This window comes from Gossypium raimondii, chromosome 6 (assembly GCF_025698545.1).
Source record: "Gossypium raimondii isolate GPD5lz chromosome 6, ASM2569854v1, whole genome shotgun sequence".
Classification (NCBI taxonomy): domain Eukaryota; kingdom Viridiplantae; phylum Streptophyta; class Magnoliopsida; order Malvales; family Malvaceae; genus Gossypium; species Gossypium raimondii.
This window is the reverse complement of record NC_068570.1, coordinates 9,883,869-9,902,273: the sequence shown is the minus strand read 5'-3', so window position 1 is coordinate 9,902,273 and position 18,405 is coordinate 9,883,869. Positions and strand designations below refer to the sequence as shown.

The 18,405-nt window shown below is 36.8% G+C and overlaps 1 protein-coding gene and 1 long non-coding RNA gene across 2 annotated transcripts; one reads left to right on the top strand and one right to left on the bottom strand.

Annotated features, from left to right (window-relative positions):
- Positions 1-63: 63 nt before the first annotated feature.
- LOC105771742 (uncharacterized) lies at positions 64-6,290 on the bottom strand. The gene is given in 6 exon segments (XM_012593144.2): positions 64-2,671; positions 2,944-3,155; positions 3,494-4,424; positions 5,102-5,483; positions 5,486-6,023; positions 6,111-6,290. Coding segments are annotated over 6 exon segments (4,851 nt in total).
- A 6,790-nt stretch (positions 6,291-13,080) lies between these two features.
- Positions 13,081-14,312, top strand: LOC105772231 (uncharacterized). The gene is made up of 2 exons (XR_001126649.2): positions 13,081-13,632; positions 13,923-14,312. It is a non-coding gene; the product is annotated as an uncharacterized LOC105772231 (long non-coding RNA).
- Positions 14,313-18,405: the final 4,093 nt, after the last annotated feature.

Below are 18,405 nucleotides of genomic sequence, written 5' to 3'. Positions count from 1 at the left end.
CACAAAGATAAAACGATGCCCATTAGAAGCCTTTGGAGATATTGGCCCGATAACATCCATTCCCTACATGGAGAACGAACATGGAGAAACCATAACGTGAAGGGGTGTAGGTGGTGCATGCATTTTGTCACCATAAATTTGACATTTATGGCATTTTTTGGCGTAACTAATGCAATCCCCTTCCATGGTGGACCAATAGTACCCAAATCTCATAATTAATATGTCCATCGTGAAACCGTTAGCATGCGTTCCACAGATACCTTCATACAGTTCTTCCAAAAATTTTTTTGCCTCGACAGCATCCACACATCTCAACAATACTTGATCCTTTCCCTTTGTATACAAAATCTCCCCATCTAGGACATAATCAATTGCTAATCTCCTTAATGTCCTCTTATCATTCTCTGTCGCATGGTCGGGGTACTCACGACACCTTACATATCGTAATATGTCATGATACCGGGGGTGATTATCCTTTTCCTTTTTATCGCCAATGTTGCAACAATAGGCTGGAGCCTCATGAATGCTGATCTGAATAGGCTTCACATCTTCTGTTTTGTTCACTTTGATCATAGAGGCTAGAGTGGCCAAAGCATCTGCCATCTGGTTTTCATCTCGTGGGAGATAACACAAGGTGGCACTATCAAACTCCTTAATCAATTCTAAAACCAATTTTCGATAGCGGACTAACTTCGGGTCTCTCGTTTCCCATTCCCCTTTGAGCTGGTAAATTACTAATGCAGAATCTCTGTATACCTCTAGCATCTTAGTTTTTCGCTCTAAAGCTACCCGGATGCCCATAATGCAAGCATCATACTCAACCATGTTATTGGTACAATCAAAATCCAATTTGCTAGTGAAAGGATAATGATCTCCACTAGGGGACACGAGGACTGCCCCAACTCCATTGCCTATAGCATTTGAAGCTCCGTCAAAGCTTAGCTTCCAAGGGTGATTTTCATGGGAATCCTCTTCATCGGTTGCAACATACATCAAATCTTCATTCGGGAAATCAAAATTCAGGGGTTCATAGTCTTCTAAAGCTCTGCTGGCCAAAAATTCTGCTATCGCACTTCCTTTAACAGCCTTCTGATTTACATAGACTATGTCAAATTCGGAGAGTAGAATCTGCCACCTAGCCATCCTCCCATTCAACGCAGTCGACTCCATCATATACTTTAAAGGGTCTAACTTTGAAATTAACCAAGTCATATGATAGAGCATGTATTGTCTCAATCTTCGCGTCGTCCAGACTAGAGCACAGCATAATTTTTCAATAAGCGAATACCTCACTTCACAGTCAGTAAATTTCTTACTAAGATAATAAATCGCCTTCTCTTTCCTTCCCGTCTCATCATGTTGACCAAGCACACATCCTATGGAATTGTCAAACATTGTTAGATACATGATCAATGGTTTATCTAGCCTTGGTGGCGACAATATTGGAGTATTGGACAAGTACTGTTTTATCTTATCAAAAGCCTCCTGGCATTCTTCATTCCATACATCTGGATTGTGCTTTTTCAAAAGATGAAATATGGGGTCGCATTTTTCAGTCAATTGTGAAATAAACCGAGCAATATAGTTCAGCCTTCCTAAGAAACCTCTAACTTCTTTCTGAGTACGTGGTGGAGGCAAATCTCGAATTGCCCTAACTTTGTCCGGGTCAATTTCAGTCCCTTTTTCACTGACTACAAACCCCAGAAGTTTCCCCGACCTAGCTCCAAAGATACATTTGGCCAGATTGAGTTTGAGTTGGAACTTTCTTAATCTTAAGAACAACTTTCTTAAGACCTGCACATGTTCTTTTTCAGTCTGGGATTTTGCGATCATGTCGTCAACATATACTTCAATATCCTCATGCATCATATCATGGAAAAGGGTCACCATAGCTCTTTGGTATGTGGCTCCCGCATTTTTCAATCCAAATGGCATCACTTTATAGCAAAAGGTTCCCCATAGGGTTATGAATGTTGTTTTCTTCATACCCTCAGGATGCATCTTAATTTGGTTATATCCAGAGAAACCATCCATGAAAGAAAACAGTGAATGCTCCGCTGTATTGTCTACCAAGGCGTCGATGTGCGGCAAGGGAACGTTATCTTTTGGGCTAGCCTTATTTAAATCTCTATAATCTACACACATTCGTACCTTCCCATCTTTCTTAGGGACAGGAACGATATTGGCTACCCACTCAAAGTATTTGACCACTTGCAGGAATCCAGCGTCGAATTGCTTTTGCACCTCCTCTTTTATTTTTAATACAACATCAGGCCTCATTTTTCGGAGTTTTTGCTGAACTGGTTTGCAATCTTCCTTTATAGGAAGTTGGTGAACTACAATGTCAGTACTTAACCCCGGCATATCTTGGTATGACCATGCGAAGACATCTTTGAACTCTCGAAGCAATTCAATGAGGTCTTGTTTTACTTTTTCAGCTATGCACGTGCCAATCTTTACCACCTTTCCCTCTTCCAGGATCACCGTCTCTATCGTCTCCTCATGAGGTAAGATTTGTTTCTCTTCCTGCTCTACCATCCTCAGTAAGTCCGGAGATAGGTTGCAATCTATGTTATCTTCAAAATCTTGAGATTCCTCTAAACACATATCTCGTTCGAAAGGATTTTCTGAGTCCATAGTAGAGTCACTCATGTCATTGATATCTTGGGACCTGTTATAAGTACCGAAGAATGTACAGGGAATGTATGAATTTAAGGATTCTTATTTAATATGGTCATGAATGAAATGAAAGAATGATTTGGAATAAAAGCATCCAAGATGACTATTCATACGAAAGAATGAAAAGAATTTTAAAAGAATATATACTCAAAATGCGAAAATATATTTCATTGAAATCACAATGTTCAAATATAAGCCTATTTCATTTCACAAAAAATTTCATTTTCTCTAGGCTTAGAACAATTAGTATGTTTTAAATATTACTCTGAAAAAGCTCTAAAAACTTCAGGCATTTCTTCTGTAGTCCAATTGTTTAAAACACTTCCAGGTTCAACGGGATAAATGCCTGACGTATTTCCTTCTTCAGATTTTTCTTCAAATATGGCATTGATGTTCAAGTTTCCTAGCATTTCCTCTGTGATCTTCCTTCTTGGAGTCCTCAATCCAGAATACATGGTTCCTCTCGATACAAAAGTCTTGGATATGTGGGGGAAGCCATCGGTTCCCAATCAACTTCTTTTCCGTTCAAACGCGCATTCTTCCTCTCTTGTCTTTTCTCTAACTCTTTTCTTCTTTGCTTAGAATTTGGTTTAAATTCTAAACCAAAACAGTCTCATTTGTCCTTCACCACCGGTGCCTCTATCCTTCCTTGAAGGCATCTTTCCAGTCTTCTTCCAGACACAGCTCATTTTCCAATTGTCATTTGTAGTCCCATCCTCGTGGCTCTAGATATGTTGGGCATCGAGATCTTCTTTCCCTCAATAATGAAGGTTGTATTTACGAACTCTAATAATCGAAAGGAACATTCGACCACCTCATCATCTGTTCCCAAATATGGTGCATCGCTGGTTACCGATACAATGATATCTTCCTCAGCGTCAATCGTAATTAATCGGCCTTCTGTTACCAATTTCAACTTCTGGTGCAATGATGAAGGCACCGCTCTTGCTGAATGAATCCAGAGTCTTCCCAACAAGCAGTTATACGAAGGCTTGATATCCATTACTAAGAAATCCACCTCATATGTATTTGGGCCAATCAAGAGGGGTATTTCTATTCTTCCCATCACCTTCCTTTCGGTACCATCAAATGCTCTCACTATGTTCTGACATGATTTCATGTGAGAGCTATCCACTGGTAACCTTTTTAAGGTAGACAGGGGTAAAACGTTTAAGGCTGATCCATTATCAATTAGCACTCCCGCTAACATACACTCCCCGCAGCGAGCAGTGATATGTAATGCTTTGATGGCTCCTCTTCCCCCCGGCGGTATTTCATCATCATTAAAGAAAATGAAATTGTCGGCACTGATATTGTTAACCAAGTGGTCCAACTTATTCACTGAGATATCGTTAGTGACATAAGTTTCATTTAGCACATTAATCAACGCATTACGATGTATCCCTGAACTTATAAGCAACTCAAACACAGAGATACGAGCCGATTGTTTATGTAATTGTTCTACCACACTGTACTCGCTATGTTTCAAGAATTTTAGAAATTCTCTAGCCTCATTTTCAGTTACCGGCCGACTGACATGCGATTCAATTTTGTCTGTTTTTGCTTTTCCCAACTCAGCTGCTAAGGCTTTTTCTTTTCCAGATTCCACTCTCGCATTTGCTGGATCATAGCGTTTTCCACTTTGTGTATAGAATCCTTCTTCCTCTTCTGAAGCATTTACCAAGCTCTCTTTTCCTGGAATTGTCACATTTGCAGTCATAATTCCAAGGAACCTTTTTGCTATCCTTGTAGGGAAAGGATACAGGTTTTTTGATTATGACCTTTGGCGCTGTTTGTATTCCAGATTCTTTGTTCATTGGCTTTGAAATAATCACCACTGGGTGATTAACCTCTTGAGCTCTCCCCGCAGATCCTTCCTGTAAAGCATAAACTTCTCCCTCTTCTAGTCCCTTGATCTCTTCATAAAACTCTAATTCTTTATTATCCATTAAGTTTTGCACCATGGTTCTGAATTCAGTGCATTTTTGGATGTCGTGGCTTCTTCTGCGTGGAACTCACAAAACCTCTTTGCTCCTTCAGGCCTTTCTATTGAATCTTGCTTGATGAGACCTCATTTCACCATTTGTTTCCAAACCCATTCAAGGGGGGTCCTTATCTCTGCTACGTTGGCTTTTACTCTCCTTCCTCCATTCTCAATTATCGCATTCACCCTTTTATTATCATGATTGGGCAACGGATTCTCTGCTACGTTTGGTCCTGATGAGTCACCTATCTTTACGATCCCCAAATTGATAAGTTTTTCAACTAACTTCTTGAATGCAGTGCAGTTTTCAATTGAATGGCCCTTAGTTCCCATGTGATACTCGCATTGGACGTTTGTGTCATACCACTTAGGGTGTGGAGGTTGCATGGGTTTCAGATAAAAAGGGAGACCACATGGGCATCAAATAGATTTTGGTACAGCTCCTTGTATGTTATCGGTATAGGTGTAAACTGAGGTCTTTCTGACTTCGAATTAGACTCCTGCCTCGGAGGGCCCTGATGATTGGTAGCTACTGTCTTTGGTGTGCCAACGGTGACAGACTTTGAATATCCTTTGTTGTATGTATTCACATTATTTATCTCACCTTCCTTCTTCCTTGAGCTCGGCCTTCTAGAATTTTCCCCCGCATCTATTTTACCACTTTTTACTGCATTTTTTACCATTTCACCAGTCATCACTATGTCTGAGAAACTTTTAGTGGCACTTCCTAACATATGATTGATGAATGGGGCCTTCAAAGTATTGATAAAGAGCATTGTGGTTTCTTTTTCCAGTAGAGGCGGCTGAACTTGAGTTGCCCCTCCCTCCACCTCTGGGCATACTGCCTGAAGCTTTCATTTTGTTTCTTCTCCATGTTTTTTAATGTGATTCTATCAGGCGTCATATCAGCTACATGGCTATACTGTCTCATAAAGGCTTGTGCCAAATCTTTCCAAGAACTAATTTGGGTACGACTCAGCTGATTGTACCATTTGGCAGCAGCTTCTATCAGACTGTCTTGGAAACAGTGAATTAATAATTGATCATTGTCAATATATCCCGTCATCCTCCGACAGAACATGGTGATATGGGCTTCGGGGCAACTAGTTCCATTGTACTTCTCGAATTTGGGCATTTTAAACTTACGCAGAAAAACTAAGTCAGGGACCAAACTCAAGTCATTGATCTTGCAACGGTAATCAGCAATTTTCATTGCTCTGAACTTTACTTCCAACCACCTACACCTATCTTCAAGTTGTTTCGGTAAATCTACTCTTGCCTTTTCTGCTTCCGCCACATCGTTCAGATTAGGTACGACAGGGTTAGCCAGATTATCCCCTGGGTTAGAACCCGAGCCTATCTGAAAATTTATTGGTGCCAAGGTGTCAACCTGGCATTGAGGTCTAATGTGAACACTCACTCCTTGTTGACACATATCCGATTATGCCTGAGTGCTCGTTCGGGAAAAACCGAGAGGATAAACAGGGTCCTCCTGATCAACTCCCGAACTAATGGCAGGGCCCTTTCCTTTATCAGCCAATAATTGTGCCAGTTGGCTCATAATTCTTTGGGATTCCAGCGCGTTTTGTTGGATTTTATCAACCTGTTCCTGCATCTTATCTTGCATTTCTTTTTTCATTTATTCTAGCTTTTCTAGCATCTGATCCATTACTTTTGTTTGACGACGAGTACCGTAGTGATATTTGATTGATGGGTTTTTGTCGGCTTCAAGGGTAATTGTCATATTTTAAATTATTAGAGTCATTTTATGAATTTGATGCATATGGTGTAATGTAAATACATGATATGTGTACATCCCAAATTTACCCATTTTGACCCTGGGCCCATTACAAATAAAAGACCCAATACCCAATTACAACCCACAAGCCCACATTACAATACCAGCCCACTACCAAACTGAAACCCTATGCCCAAAACTAAACATTTTCAGCCAAACAAAATGAAAGAAAAAACCCTAGGCGCCGTACCTAGGGCCTTCAAGTCTCTTCTAGCCTCTGCCGCCGCCCTACCCTGCTATGCCCACCTGCCACCGCGCCTCACACGCCTCCGTCACGTCACGTCGCCACCGACTCCACCTGCAAAGAGAGAAACAAACACGCAACAATAAGAAGCAAATAGAGTAAAAAATAGAAACAAAAAGGTTGTGTAAAAGGCTATATAAAGCCATTCAACTATCTGTAATAGGGGGGCTCTTTTTTTGGAAGAACATCAGAAATAAAAGGAAAAGGTTGCTGTTTTCATTTAGATTTATTTTTTTTTCTTTTTTTTTCCCCTTCGAAAACACATATATCTATACCTTTTTTTTTACTTTTTTCTAAAAAAAAATAGTTTATATATATAAATAAATTAGAAATATAAAAAAAAGAGAAAAATTTTTACCTCGAACTCCGGCCATCGTGTAGGGTGGCCGACGGCGATCCCTCCGCTGGATTCTGGGCAATGCCCGGAGAGGAGTTGAGAGAACTGAGACAGAGTTCTCTGTTTTTCTGAAAAATGAAGTGGGGAATGCCTTTTTCTTTTCTTTTTTTTGATATTTATATAGGCCGTAATACGGCGTCGTTTTGGGCAGCCTTCTCAGGCACCAAAACGGCGCCGTTTTGGCCAAACCTGATCCAGCCGACCCGACCCGCTAGCAGGTTCCGCGTGTTTTTGTGCGGGTGGGTTATTTACGTGCGCGGTCCTTCCGCTTTTGAAGCGCGTTGCAATTTGCCCCTTTTCGTTATTTTCTTTTATTTTTAATTTGGCCCCATAATTTAATTTTTGTTTCAATTTGGTCCACTACAATGCAGCGTTTTGGGGCTTTGGTTTATTTACCCTTTTGGTCCCCCTTCTTTCAGCGCGCTACACGATTTAGTCCCTTTTGCCTTTTCTTATTTCGATTTCGCCCAATACTTTCGTTTTTATTTCGATTTAGTTCATGTTTTAACAATTTTATCATTTTCTTTATTATTATTATTATTATTATTATTATTTATTAGTTTTATTTTCCTTATATCTATTCGTTACTGTTTTGTTAGTATGTTCACTAGTTTTATTATTATTCTAGCTTATTTTCATAGATACCTATATATATCTATACCTATTCTTTATATCTCAAAATCCTTTCCCTATATTTTATGATTTGTATATACATATTTTCTTTTATTTTACAATGTATACGCGCATATGTATCTATATATGTTTTTATTATTTTATTCTTGTAAATATATACATGTACACCTACTTTTTACATGTGTTTCATTATTTTCAAATTTCATAATTTTATATACCTACGTATATATGTACATATTTTATATATACATATTTATATGTTCTTTATATTTTAAAATATTATATATATATATTTTTTAATAAGCATACGTATTTTAATTGTTATCTATATACATATATATATCTTTTATATTTTTATAGTTTTATACATTTTCTTTGTTTATTTCTTTATTTACATTTTCATTATTTAGAATGAATGTTTTGATTTTATTGCTTATATGCTTGCGATTGTGTATTATATTAGTTTGTCTTTGTATTTATTTCGTAGTCTTCGTTCATATTATTTATGCTTATCATCGTATTCATTTTTATTCGCATATTGACACCGTGTTTTATTTCGTGTTAGATTAATTTTATTTGATGTATAAATTATGATTTTATTTGAATAAGCAAAATCTCGTGTTTTGCGAAAGTCGTACCCTAACTTACTGGGTTTCGATTTTCACAATAAATCTAAATACATGGTTTTTTTAAAACTCAAGTTTTAAACAATCTCAGGAATTAAGAAAAGATCGTGTCCTAACTTACTGGGCATGTTCCCTTTTCTAAACCCGAGATAATCAAACATCTTTCAAATAAATAAATTTCGACATTCATTCGCATATCGGGAATTCGAGACATTGTGTCCTAACTTACTGGATAGGATGCTTTCTTTCTATATTAACGTGGAACGTGCCCCTTTTCTCAAATTTTTCAACACTTTAATATAAGGATCGTATTTTTAATTTCTTTAAAGTTTTCATTTTTTCAACACTAAGACATTAAGTAATTAACTAGGTACCAATTTTGGGCGTATCGAGGGTGCTAATCCTTCCTCGTGCGTAACCGACTCCCGAACCTGTTTTTCTGAATTTCGTGGACCAAAACCGTTGTTTTAATAAAATCAAATCGTTTATTAAAAACTACTTTTCAAGGTGACCCGATCACACCTTATCAAAAAGGACTGGTGGCGACTCCCGTTTTCGTTTTCATTTTTCAAAACCCAAGTCGGCCCCGTTTTTATCAAAAAAATGGTGTCAACAATATGAATGCAAAAAAGAGGCACTGATTCTAATTCAACTTCATTAGAAAACTTTACTAGAGAAGAAGTTTCTTTACATAAAATAGATTACATATACGGCTTTGCTCTTATACTCAAAGCCTTAACCTTTCTAAGAAGCCAAGCTAATTCTCGGCCCCGGTCTAATTCTGACTCATACTTCAAACTTAATAGATCAGCCTGAACCACTAGGGTTTGCAGGTGATCAGCTACCTCGCGTACTTGAGCCACCGCCTCGCCCATAATATAATCTCTGTCTCTAATCTAATCTTGAGACCGATGGAATTGCCCTTGCCACTGCTCATTACTTCTTTCCAGAAGCTCTATTTGGAGTTCGCTGTTTTGCAATGCATCCTCGAGCTCTCCTACTTGTCCCTTTAATTCTTCAATTTTGACCAAACTTGCCTTTAATTCAACTGCAGAATTACGACTACGGTGTTGGTGAAGTGACCTTTCTAACTCAGTTACTCGGACCTTCAACTCCATCTTCTCGTTTTGGCAGACTAGTAGACTCTTTTCCAAAGCAACTTCTCGAGCTCGAGTATCCTGAAATTTCTTTTCCCATTGATTAGCTTTCGTCTTCTCCTGGATTTCCTGTCGCCATTGTTCTGACGTTTTACCTAAGCCAGCAGTTCTTATTGATCTACGCAACTTCTTGTAATCCGTCTTCAGGCTGTCTAAATCTTCTTCTGCCTTGTTATTTCCTTTTCTCAATTTGTCGGCCTCTAATCTTTGAATGTCCAGATCCAGTCCTAATTGCATTTTTCTTCTTCTAGTTGCTCTATTTTCTTCTCTAACTCCAAACTCCTCTTTTCAAATTCTTGTTTGATGATTTCTATCTCAAAGGGCAATACTTGTAGGTGTTCCTCTAAAGATCGAGCAGTTTCTGGATTTGACGTCGGGATATTGTCATTGACCTTTTGATCACGCCACTGACTGTACTCGGGGGTCATTGCCGGACCCACAGCTAATATCTTCATTCAACGAGTTTGGTTCCATGCATTAGACAATTCTTGAACATTTTTCTTGTAATTGTCCTCCTTATAGGAAAATTCACATTGGGTCAGCCCCTGCGTTGCTGGTATGAATTGTCGTGATCTAAATTGTCTTGATACGAGTAGAGGAGCATATCCGACAGCTCTCCATATTTCGAGCAGGAGAACCCAGTCAAAACCTCCGTACCGGTACAAAATCTCATCAGGAATCAACCAATGAGCCCTCCATTCAACATCTTCATCTTAGAGATCCTAGAGTATCGCCATCCATTTTTCTTCTAAAACGTCATCCCGCCTTGGCGTAGCTACCAATTCTTCTAGAGGGGAATAACTATCAGAGAATACCCGATAAGAGACTTTTTCCACTTTCCAGAAATGACTATGAAACCATGCCAATAAGAGCTGCGCGCATCCAATAAACCTTCCCTCACCTGTTGTCTGACACGCATTCAAGGATCTCAAAGTTTCAGCTAGTATTGCCGGAATGGGAGTAATCCCTTTACTAAGCCGATCAAATAAATCAGAAACGGCCTCACCTATGTGTCCTAATGCTTTGGGGAAGACCATCAGTCCATAGATACCTAAAGCGAAGACATCGACCCTTTTCTTTACATAGGGTGTACTAGCACCAAATCTCGCAAACTTTTCCAAAGAACGCACTTACTGTCGCCTTTCTGCTGGATTCGGGCAGCAACCCACTGCTCACTCATCCCAATGATGCTCATCAATTTCTTTAACAACGGAGGGACACAAGCAGCTCTAGAATAAGCCTTGTCGACTTGAATCTTTGGGCACCGAAGCAAGGTCGTATACTCCTCCACAGTAAGCGTCAAGTCCACTTTGCAAAAGTGAAACAACTGTAGGCAGGATTCCAAAATTGAACAAGGGCTCGAAATAAATACTTGTCCACTTTGACACTGAGCAGATAAGGCAGGTCACTGTAGTTACAAAAGAACAGCTGCTTGGTCTCGTTATCCCATTGATCCCAAATTTCCTTCATTTCTCGAAGATCATTTTGGATTACATTGATACGGGTGAAATCCCATAATTTTGACATGTGCCCCTCGATAAGGCTATCACCTTTCTCCCGTTGTGTCGTCTCAGCCCATATTCACACAGCCGCATTATTTTCTACTTTATCAAAAAACCCCTTTTTTATGATAAGCTTTCTATCTAGATACTGAAAGCAAATCGACACCTCTTTTAGAATGAAAATGCCATGCAATCACAAACAAAGCAAATTAGTATTAAACACAGAGCAAGATTTAAAGTAAATTACAATAAATACAGCATCCATTTGGGTAAGCACTAAGGTTTGGCGTAGTTCCATCTAGGTGGGTTCCTATGGCTCACTACATGTGGTTTGGTTCTAAAGTAAAGGTTCCTGAACCAGATTCTTCGATCCTCACCCATTATAGGCTCATATGGACCGAGTTCAGTTCAGGGGGATACATTTCCCTATGGCCATGCGGAGATGAAAATCTCATGAAGACATAGGTACAGATATATTCCGGAAACGATTCACTATCCCATGCGGAGGTGAAAACCTCACGAAAGCGTAGCTTCTCACTCCCACTTAAAAAGGGTGTGACCAACGGTCATGCAATGCACAGAAATATACATCTAAACTCAAAATAAAGCAGTAATTATAAACAAAATAATAAATGCCAAAATAAAGGCAAAATGAAATGCAGTAAAAGGATCGTGTCAAGTTTTCAATCTTCGACAAAAGACAAACATAATCAACACATGACTTAACTCTCTTATATTTTTAAAGTCCCCAGCAGAGTCGCCAAGCTGTTGACACCATTTTTTTATGAAAAACAGGGTCGACTTAGATTTTAAAAAAAATGAAAACAAAAATGAGAATCGCCATCGATGCTTTTTTTTATGGGGTGTGATCGAATCACCTCGTAAAAATGGTTATTTTTAATAAAAAATTTAATTTTATTAAAACAACAAGTTTAATCCACAAAATTCAAAAAACAAGATTGGGAATCGATTACGTACGAGCAAGGATTAGCACCCTCGTAACACCCAAAAATTATACCTAATTGATAAGTTAATGTCTTAATGTCAAAAATAAAAAAAATCAAAATACGATCTTTGTAAAAAAACTTGTATAAATTTAGGGAGAAAAACATATTTTCACGTTATTCGAGAAAAAAATCACATCCCATAAATTAGGACACGATATCTAAAATTCTCGATACAAAAATAAATGCCAAAAAAAAATTATTTTGAAAGAGTTTGATTATCCCGGGTTTTAATAAAAGATTATGTCCCATGAGTTAAAACACAAATTTTTTGTTAATTTCAATGAGATTTAAAACTTTAATTGAAATGGTTCATGTATTCAAATTTTCGAGAAAATTAAAACCCGTAAGTTAGGATACGATTTTCTTAAATTTCTAAATAAAAATATTATTTTATTTTTGAAAATTTTTCTTTTGAATTTTGAGCCAAAAAGAGTAGTATAATATTTAACGGGACATAAATTTAATTTATACAAATATCATGTGAAGACAAACAATTATTTCATATAATGTAAAGTACGATAATAACATAAGATAACTATATTTATAGAATATTGAAAGAGTAAATGATAAGTCATAACATACATCATCTTAAAATATACATACAAAATTAAAACTAACAAATATTAGTGCCAATATATGAATAATAATAATGCAAGTAATAATGTCACAATAACAATAATGAAGTAACAATACTAATAAATCTAAATATTAAAAATGCGTGAAAATAACAAATAAATAATAGAATAAGATTGCAATAATAAACGGTCAAAATTAATAGAAGGATCAAATAAAAGGATGAATAAATAAATAAAATAAAATAAAACCTATGTAATGTTGGCCAAAAAGGAAAATAAAAAACGAAAGTAAGTAAATAATATTAAATGAAGTATTAAATAAAATTATTTTATTTTCCCTTTTTAATAAAATAAAAAATAAATGAATAAATAGATTAAGGACCGAATTAAAAACAGACCGAAATTTAGGGGTCAGGATCGCAAATAAACAAAGAAGGTGGCTCGGGGGCAAAATGAAACACGCTCAAAGGATGGGGGACCAACTGGGAAATATTCCCAACCCTCAATCACGGTGTTTCAGGTTGTACCAAAATGAAACTATTAGTAAATTCAATGGCCAAAATATAAAAACAGTAAAGACCCAATTGCTACAGCTCGAAAGGGGAGGGGGCCTGCACGCAAATAACCCCCTTTATGCAAACGCGCGGATCCCCCTGGAGCGGGTCGGATCACGCGCGGGTCAAGGGGGGGTCAAACGGCGCCGTTTCAAAATGATGATTTAAACCAAAATATTTTTATTCTGCTTCATTTTTCATTTCAACAAAACATAAAAAAACTCTTCTCTCCCTCCCTCAAAGTTCCCAGTAGCCAGACATGGCCCACGCCGGCGAGCGGCCATTCCGATGGCCGAGGCTCTGTCACGGGCGGTGGTCGGAGCGAGAAAAAGAGGGGTTTTTAACCCCGTTCTCGACCTCCACCTTAAGGCCCGGTCCTTCAGACCAAACAAGCCAAAAAAGGAGGGACCTTTCCTACCCTTTTCGGTCCGAATCCAACACCGGAAAGGGTTTCCGGCGACGGGTTTCTGAAACCGGTAGGTACTCTCCCTTCTCTTTTTCGTTTTCGTTTTGCTTTTTTTTGTGTTTTAAAGAATAATAAAAAGAAAAACAAACAACAGAGAATGAAAATACAAGAGAATATACAAAAACAGAAAGAAAAAATTTGGGAATCAACCTTTTTGTTCCATTTTTTTAATCTGCTTTTTTTGTATTACAAATGTTGTCCAAAAAAGTGCTGGTACAAGAGGAGCGTTCGGCTTTTTATAGCCGATTTGTGTTACTATTTTTCTACTATTGTTGTTGTCACTTCCTTGCTTGTTTGTAGGTACTTGAAGACGGACTACAGAGGCAGAGAGTAGGGGGCAGATGGGACGTGATGAACGGCGGTGGTAGGTGGCGGCGCCAGAAGGCCGAAGGTCTGAATACCCTAGGCGTGGCACTGTAGCGCTAGGGTTTGACTTGTTTGGTTTGATATTTTGGGCCATTAGGGTTTGGATATTGGGCCTCGGGTTGTTGGGCTTTTGGGTAGTTTGGTTTCAATGCTGGGTTAGGGCTTTATTGGGCTTAGGGATTTTTGCTTTTAAATCTGTTTATGTTTTGTGTTTGGTGTTTAAGGCCCGGGTAAAATTGGGCCCGTACAAACAGTAATTTGAATCGGAACTGCTGGTGGCAATATGGCCTAAAATAGTATTTTGCACACCACCAATTGTGACTATTTGGGTGATTATGTTTTTTTTTTTTTTAAGTTGCATGAGTTATGACGGTATCAAAGAGACAGATTTTCCATCGCCTTCGAATATGGCAATTTGACAGACAATTTCTACCACATAACCTCGACATGACCGTGCATACCATTCCTTACCCATTAAATAAATACCACTAATTAAAAAAATTACTTTTTAGTAATAAATTTTTGAAGTGTAAAAAAATTTAAATTTTTATACAACTTTAAGTTTTTACTTCAAATTTATAAACAATAAACTCTTTTTTGAAGTTTTAAACACTAATAAAAATTTAAACAAATATTATTATACATTATTTTAATTTCTCACATTATGTTTTTAAATTATTTAAAATTGTATCTGTTTTAAAAAATAATTTTGTCGAAACCAAATTCAATATTTTGCTAGTATTTTATATTTTTAAAAGTTTTTTACCCGTGCAGAATGGATTGGTTGGGTGTATTTATTAATATGTAATATTTATTTGTCAATATTTTTAAAATTTTTCAATATTTCATAAAAATGATTTTGGAAAGTGAAAAAAACTCTAATAAGAAGTTTATATTTATATAAAAAAAGTAATTTATTTTGTAAACATTTGATAAGTAGACTTATCCATGCGTTGAGTTGAAGTTTAAATTTTAAAAAAAAATTCTAGGCTCAAGCTTGGGCTCGACTCGGCTCGGCTCGACCTGACCCGTCCAAATAATCCATATCACTATTTTAAAAATAATAAAATACTTCAATATTAATATTTGCATATTTTAAAATAAAAATAAAAACATTTAAAAATTATTTAATTTAGGTTCAAGGGCAAAAAATTTGCCCAAGGACAAAATGTTTATTTAATTTTGTCATGTATTATTTGGACAAAAATAGTTCATAGTAATCTATTATTGGTTGAAATATTTAAATTTATGCCTTGAAATTTTGTAGTATATTTTAATTTTAAAAGTATATTAGTTTATTTAATTTTTAGATTATCTATAATGAAAATTATAAATAATATTTTTAAAATTATATAAATTAAATAAAAGGAGATGCATCACTTGTGCATTTGTACCTTTATATATATATATGATATCATGCTAGTTATAATTTAGTTAGTTTAGTGGAAATAATTGTTCATGTTTTCTTGGTGATTAGGGTTGGAAGATTATTTGAAGAAGGCTGAGAAAAACATTGTAAGCAAAATTATCAGTTTTTGTTATTGGATTTAGATTTTATGAATATATCATTTAAGTAAGTTAAAAGCTTGTATATAACTTTTTGTTTATTTTTGCATGAGTTTGTACATTTGTTTGACGTGGATATGAAGTAAATTACAATTACTTAAACGGCATACATACATAGAAGATATGTTCATCGTAATTTTGGATATACTTCATGCACTATAAATGGCCTGGTGTTTTTGTACTCCAAGACAAATTAGAGATCAAGAGTAACTAGTCTTGTGGAGAAATTAAGAAATTATATAATCGACATTAACAATAATTGCGTTGTTGTCTGCATAACTGTTGTCAATTTCATAGTGTAAGATTTGATTTGGATGTGTTATCGTGATACTAGGTAAAATGTACAAAAATATTTTTTTTAATAAAAACACTTATTTATGTAGATGATCGAGTTAGGCTTCATAAGTTATGGAGACCAAATGTAAATAATATACCTAATGCCTTAGTCTAAATAATCAAAATAATATACCTACTGTCTTAGTCTAATACTTCTCCTAATCACTACTTTGATTCCCCAATTGGTTCTTTGGATGGATCCTACGTATGAGTACCAATGTACTGTCTTGCCCAACATATTGATACCTTAACGGTCTCCATTAAATTCCATGATAAACCTTGGAAGATAATAAGTTCATGTTCTTCCATAAACACCACGCTACCAGTTCAAAGGATTGCCCAGGGAGCCCTGACCCTTGGCAGACACTCATTAGTTCTTAAGTTCATTCCAACCCAATCTAGGATAGTTTTTGAAAAGAATTGGGATTGCCTGTTTATAGGTACCAGATTTAGCCAAAATTCTTTAGCTGTCGGACAATCTCTAAGAACACATAAAATATCTTCTGCATTATGATGACAGACAAGACAAGATCTATTTTGGCTAATCCCTCCTCTTACCCTCTCTAGGTTGGTGAGCAGCCGCTGCTTGCATACTAGCCATAAGAAAAACTGGACGCGATTTCCTTCCACCTAGTGTCTCGTGTGTTCCATGTTTTTTCTATTATCAGTTGATATGCACTTTTGACAGAGAATCTCACATTTCAAGCGTGTGTCCAGTGAACTTTATCAGGTCCTACTAAAGGATGCGGGGGAGGTATGTTCACTATATTTTGTATGATTTCTTATGGTAATTTTGCTCTAAATACTTCAAGGTTCTAAGCCCCTTCTTTCGTTACCATATCCCTAAGTTTACTGTTATCTATTTGGCTATTTGGAGTCGATACATGCTCTATTAATGGACCTACTTTGGGTATCCAACTATCCTCCCAACAATTGCTCTCCATATTGCTGAACAACTTCCTCTTGTAATACTTTCAGGAATTGTTTCTTTCATTCCATACGTTGAACGTAGCACAAGTACCTATAGAGCATTTTTATTTGAGATAGGATTAACACCTAGCTTTAACAAGAAATATGTGTTTTGATCTTGCAAATGCCTTTGGCCCAGGCCTCCACATACTTATATTTGACATATAGTCTCCCAATCAACTAGTGTCATCTTTTTTCCTCCAGTGGAGGACCCCCATATAAACTGTCTAGCTAGACATTCAATTTCTTTACATACACCCTTTGGGATTCATATGGATTGCATGAAATAATTAGGAATGGAGAGAAGAACTATGTTTGCAAGGGTGAAACATCCTGCCATGGAGAGTTGTTTCGCGTCCCAATTGTACAACTTTTCCCGAACCTTTTCAACCACAAAATGTACCATGGATGTGGTAATTCTGTTATGAAATAAGAGAACTCATAAATATTTCCCCAAATCTTAGACTTTTTGATACCCCAAGATCCTACTTATTCGACCACTTAGGTCCTCATCCACCCCTTTTGAAAAGAACATGTTGGTTTTCCTTGCATTAACACAATGACCTGAAATACTACAGAACTGGGTAAGATTATCTTTTAGCAACAAGCCACGCTTTATATCTGCTTTTGAGAAAATCACCAGGTCATCAGCGAAAAATAGATGTGATAATACTGGTCATGTTCGTGACATTTTGATAGGAGATTATTCGCCTGTAGTTATTGTTGTCTGAATGCTATGCCCTAGCCATTCCATGCATAACATAAACAAATAAGGCGACAAAGGGAAACCTTGTTTTACTCCTTTTACTAGTCTAAACTTTTCGGTGGGAACCTCATTCCATGAAACTTGCATAGTGGCTATTGAAAAGGCTAACATAATAACTTTTCGCAAGTAATTTGGAATTTCGACGGCTTGAATAGATTTTTCGATAAAATCCCATTTGACCCTATCATATACTTTTTCCAAGTCAATCTTTATTGCCATCCATTTTTTTATTTTTCCCTCACATTGAGTGGACGACCTCTTCAGCTATAATGATGTTATCTGAAATAATCCTGCCAGCGATGAATCCAGCCTGCTCTTAGGAAATAATTTTAGGGAATACTATTTTAAATCTGTTAGCTATGCTTTTCATAACAAGTTTGTATAAGGTTGTACAGAGGCTGATCGATCTGAATTGAGAAATTTCCTTAGGCTGTACGATTTTTGGAATTAGAACAATGAGTGTATTATTTAATCCTTGATCGATGAGCCGTCTATTAAACACCCCTTTGACCTATTCACAAATCTCTCCTCTAATACTATCCCATTGACTCTGGAAAAAGAACGCATGGTACCCATCACTTCCAGGTGCTTTTAGGGGAGCTATATCAAAAAGCGCCAATTTAATTTCATTATTCGTAACCTCCTTCCCAAGGAAGTTTGTGTCACTTTGCTCTAGCTAAGGAAAGCAACTAAGGGGTAACTCCCCTAGCCTGCTTGGCTTTTTCCCATTTAAGTTCTAGAAATAACTGATCGCTTCTAGTTGAATTTTATTTGGATCAT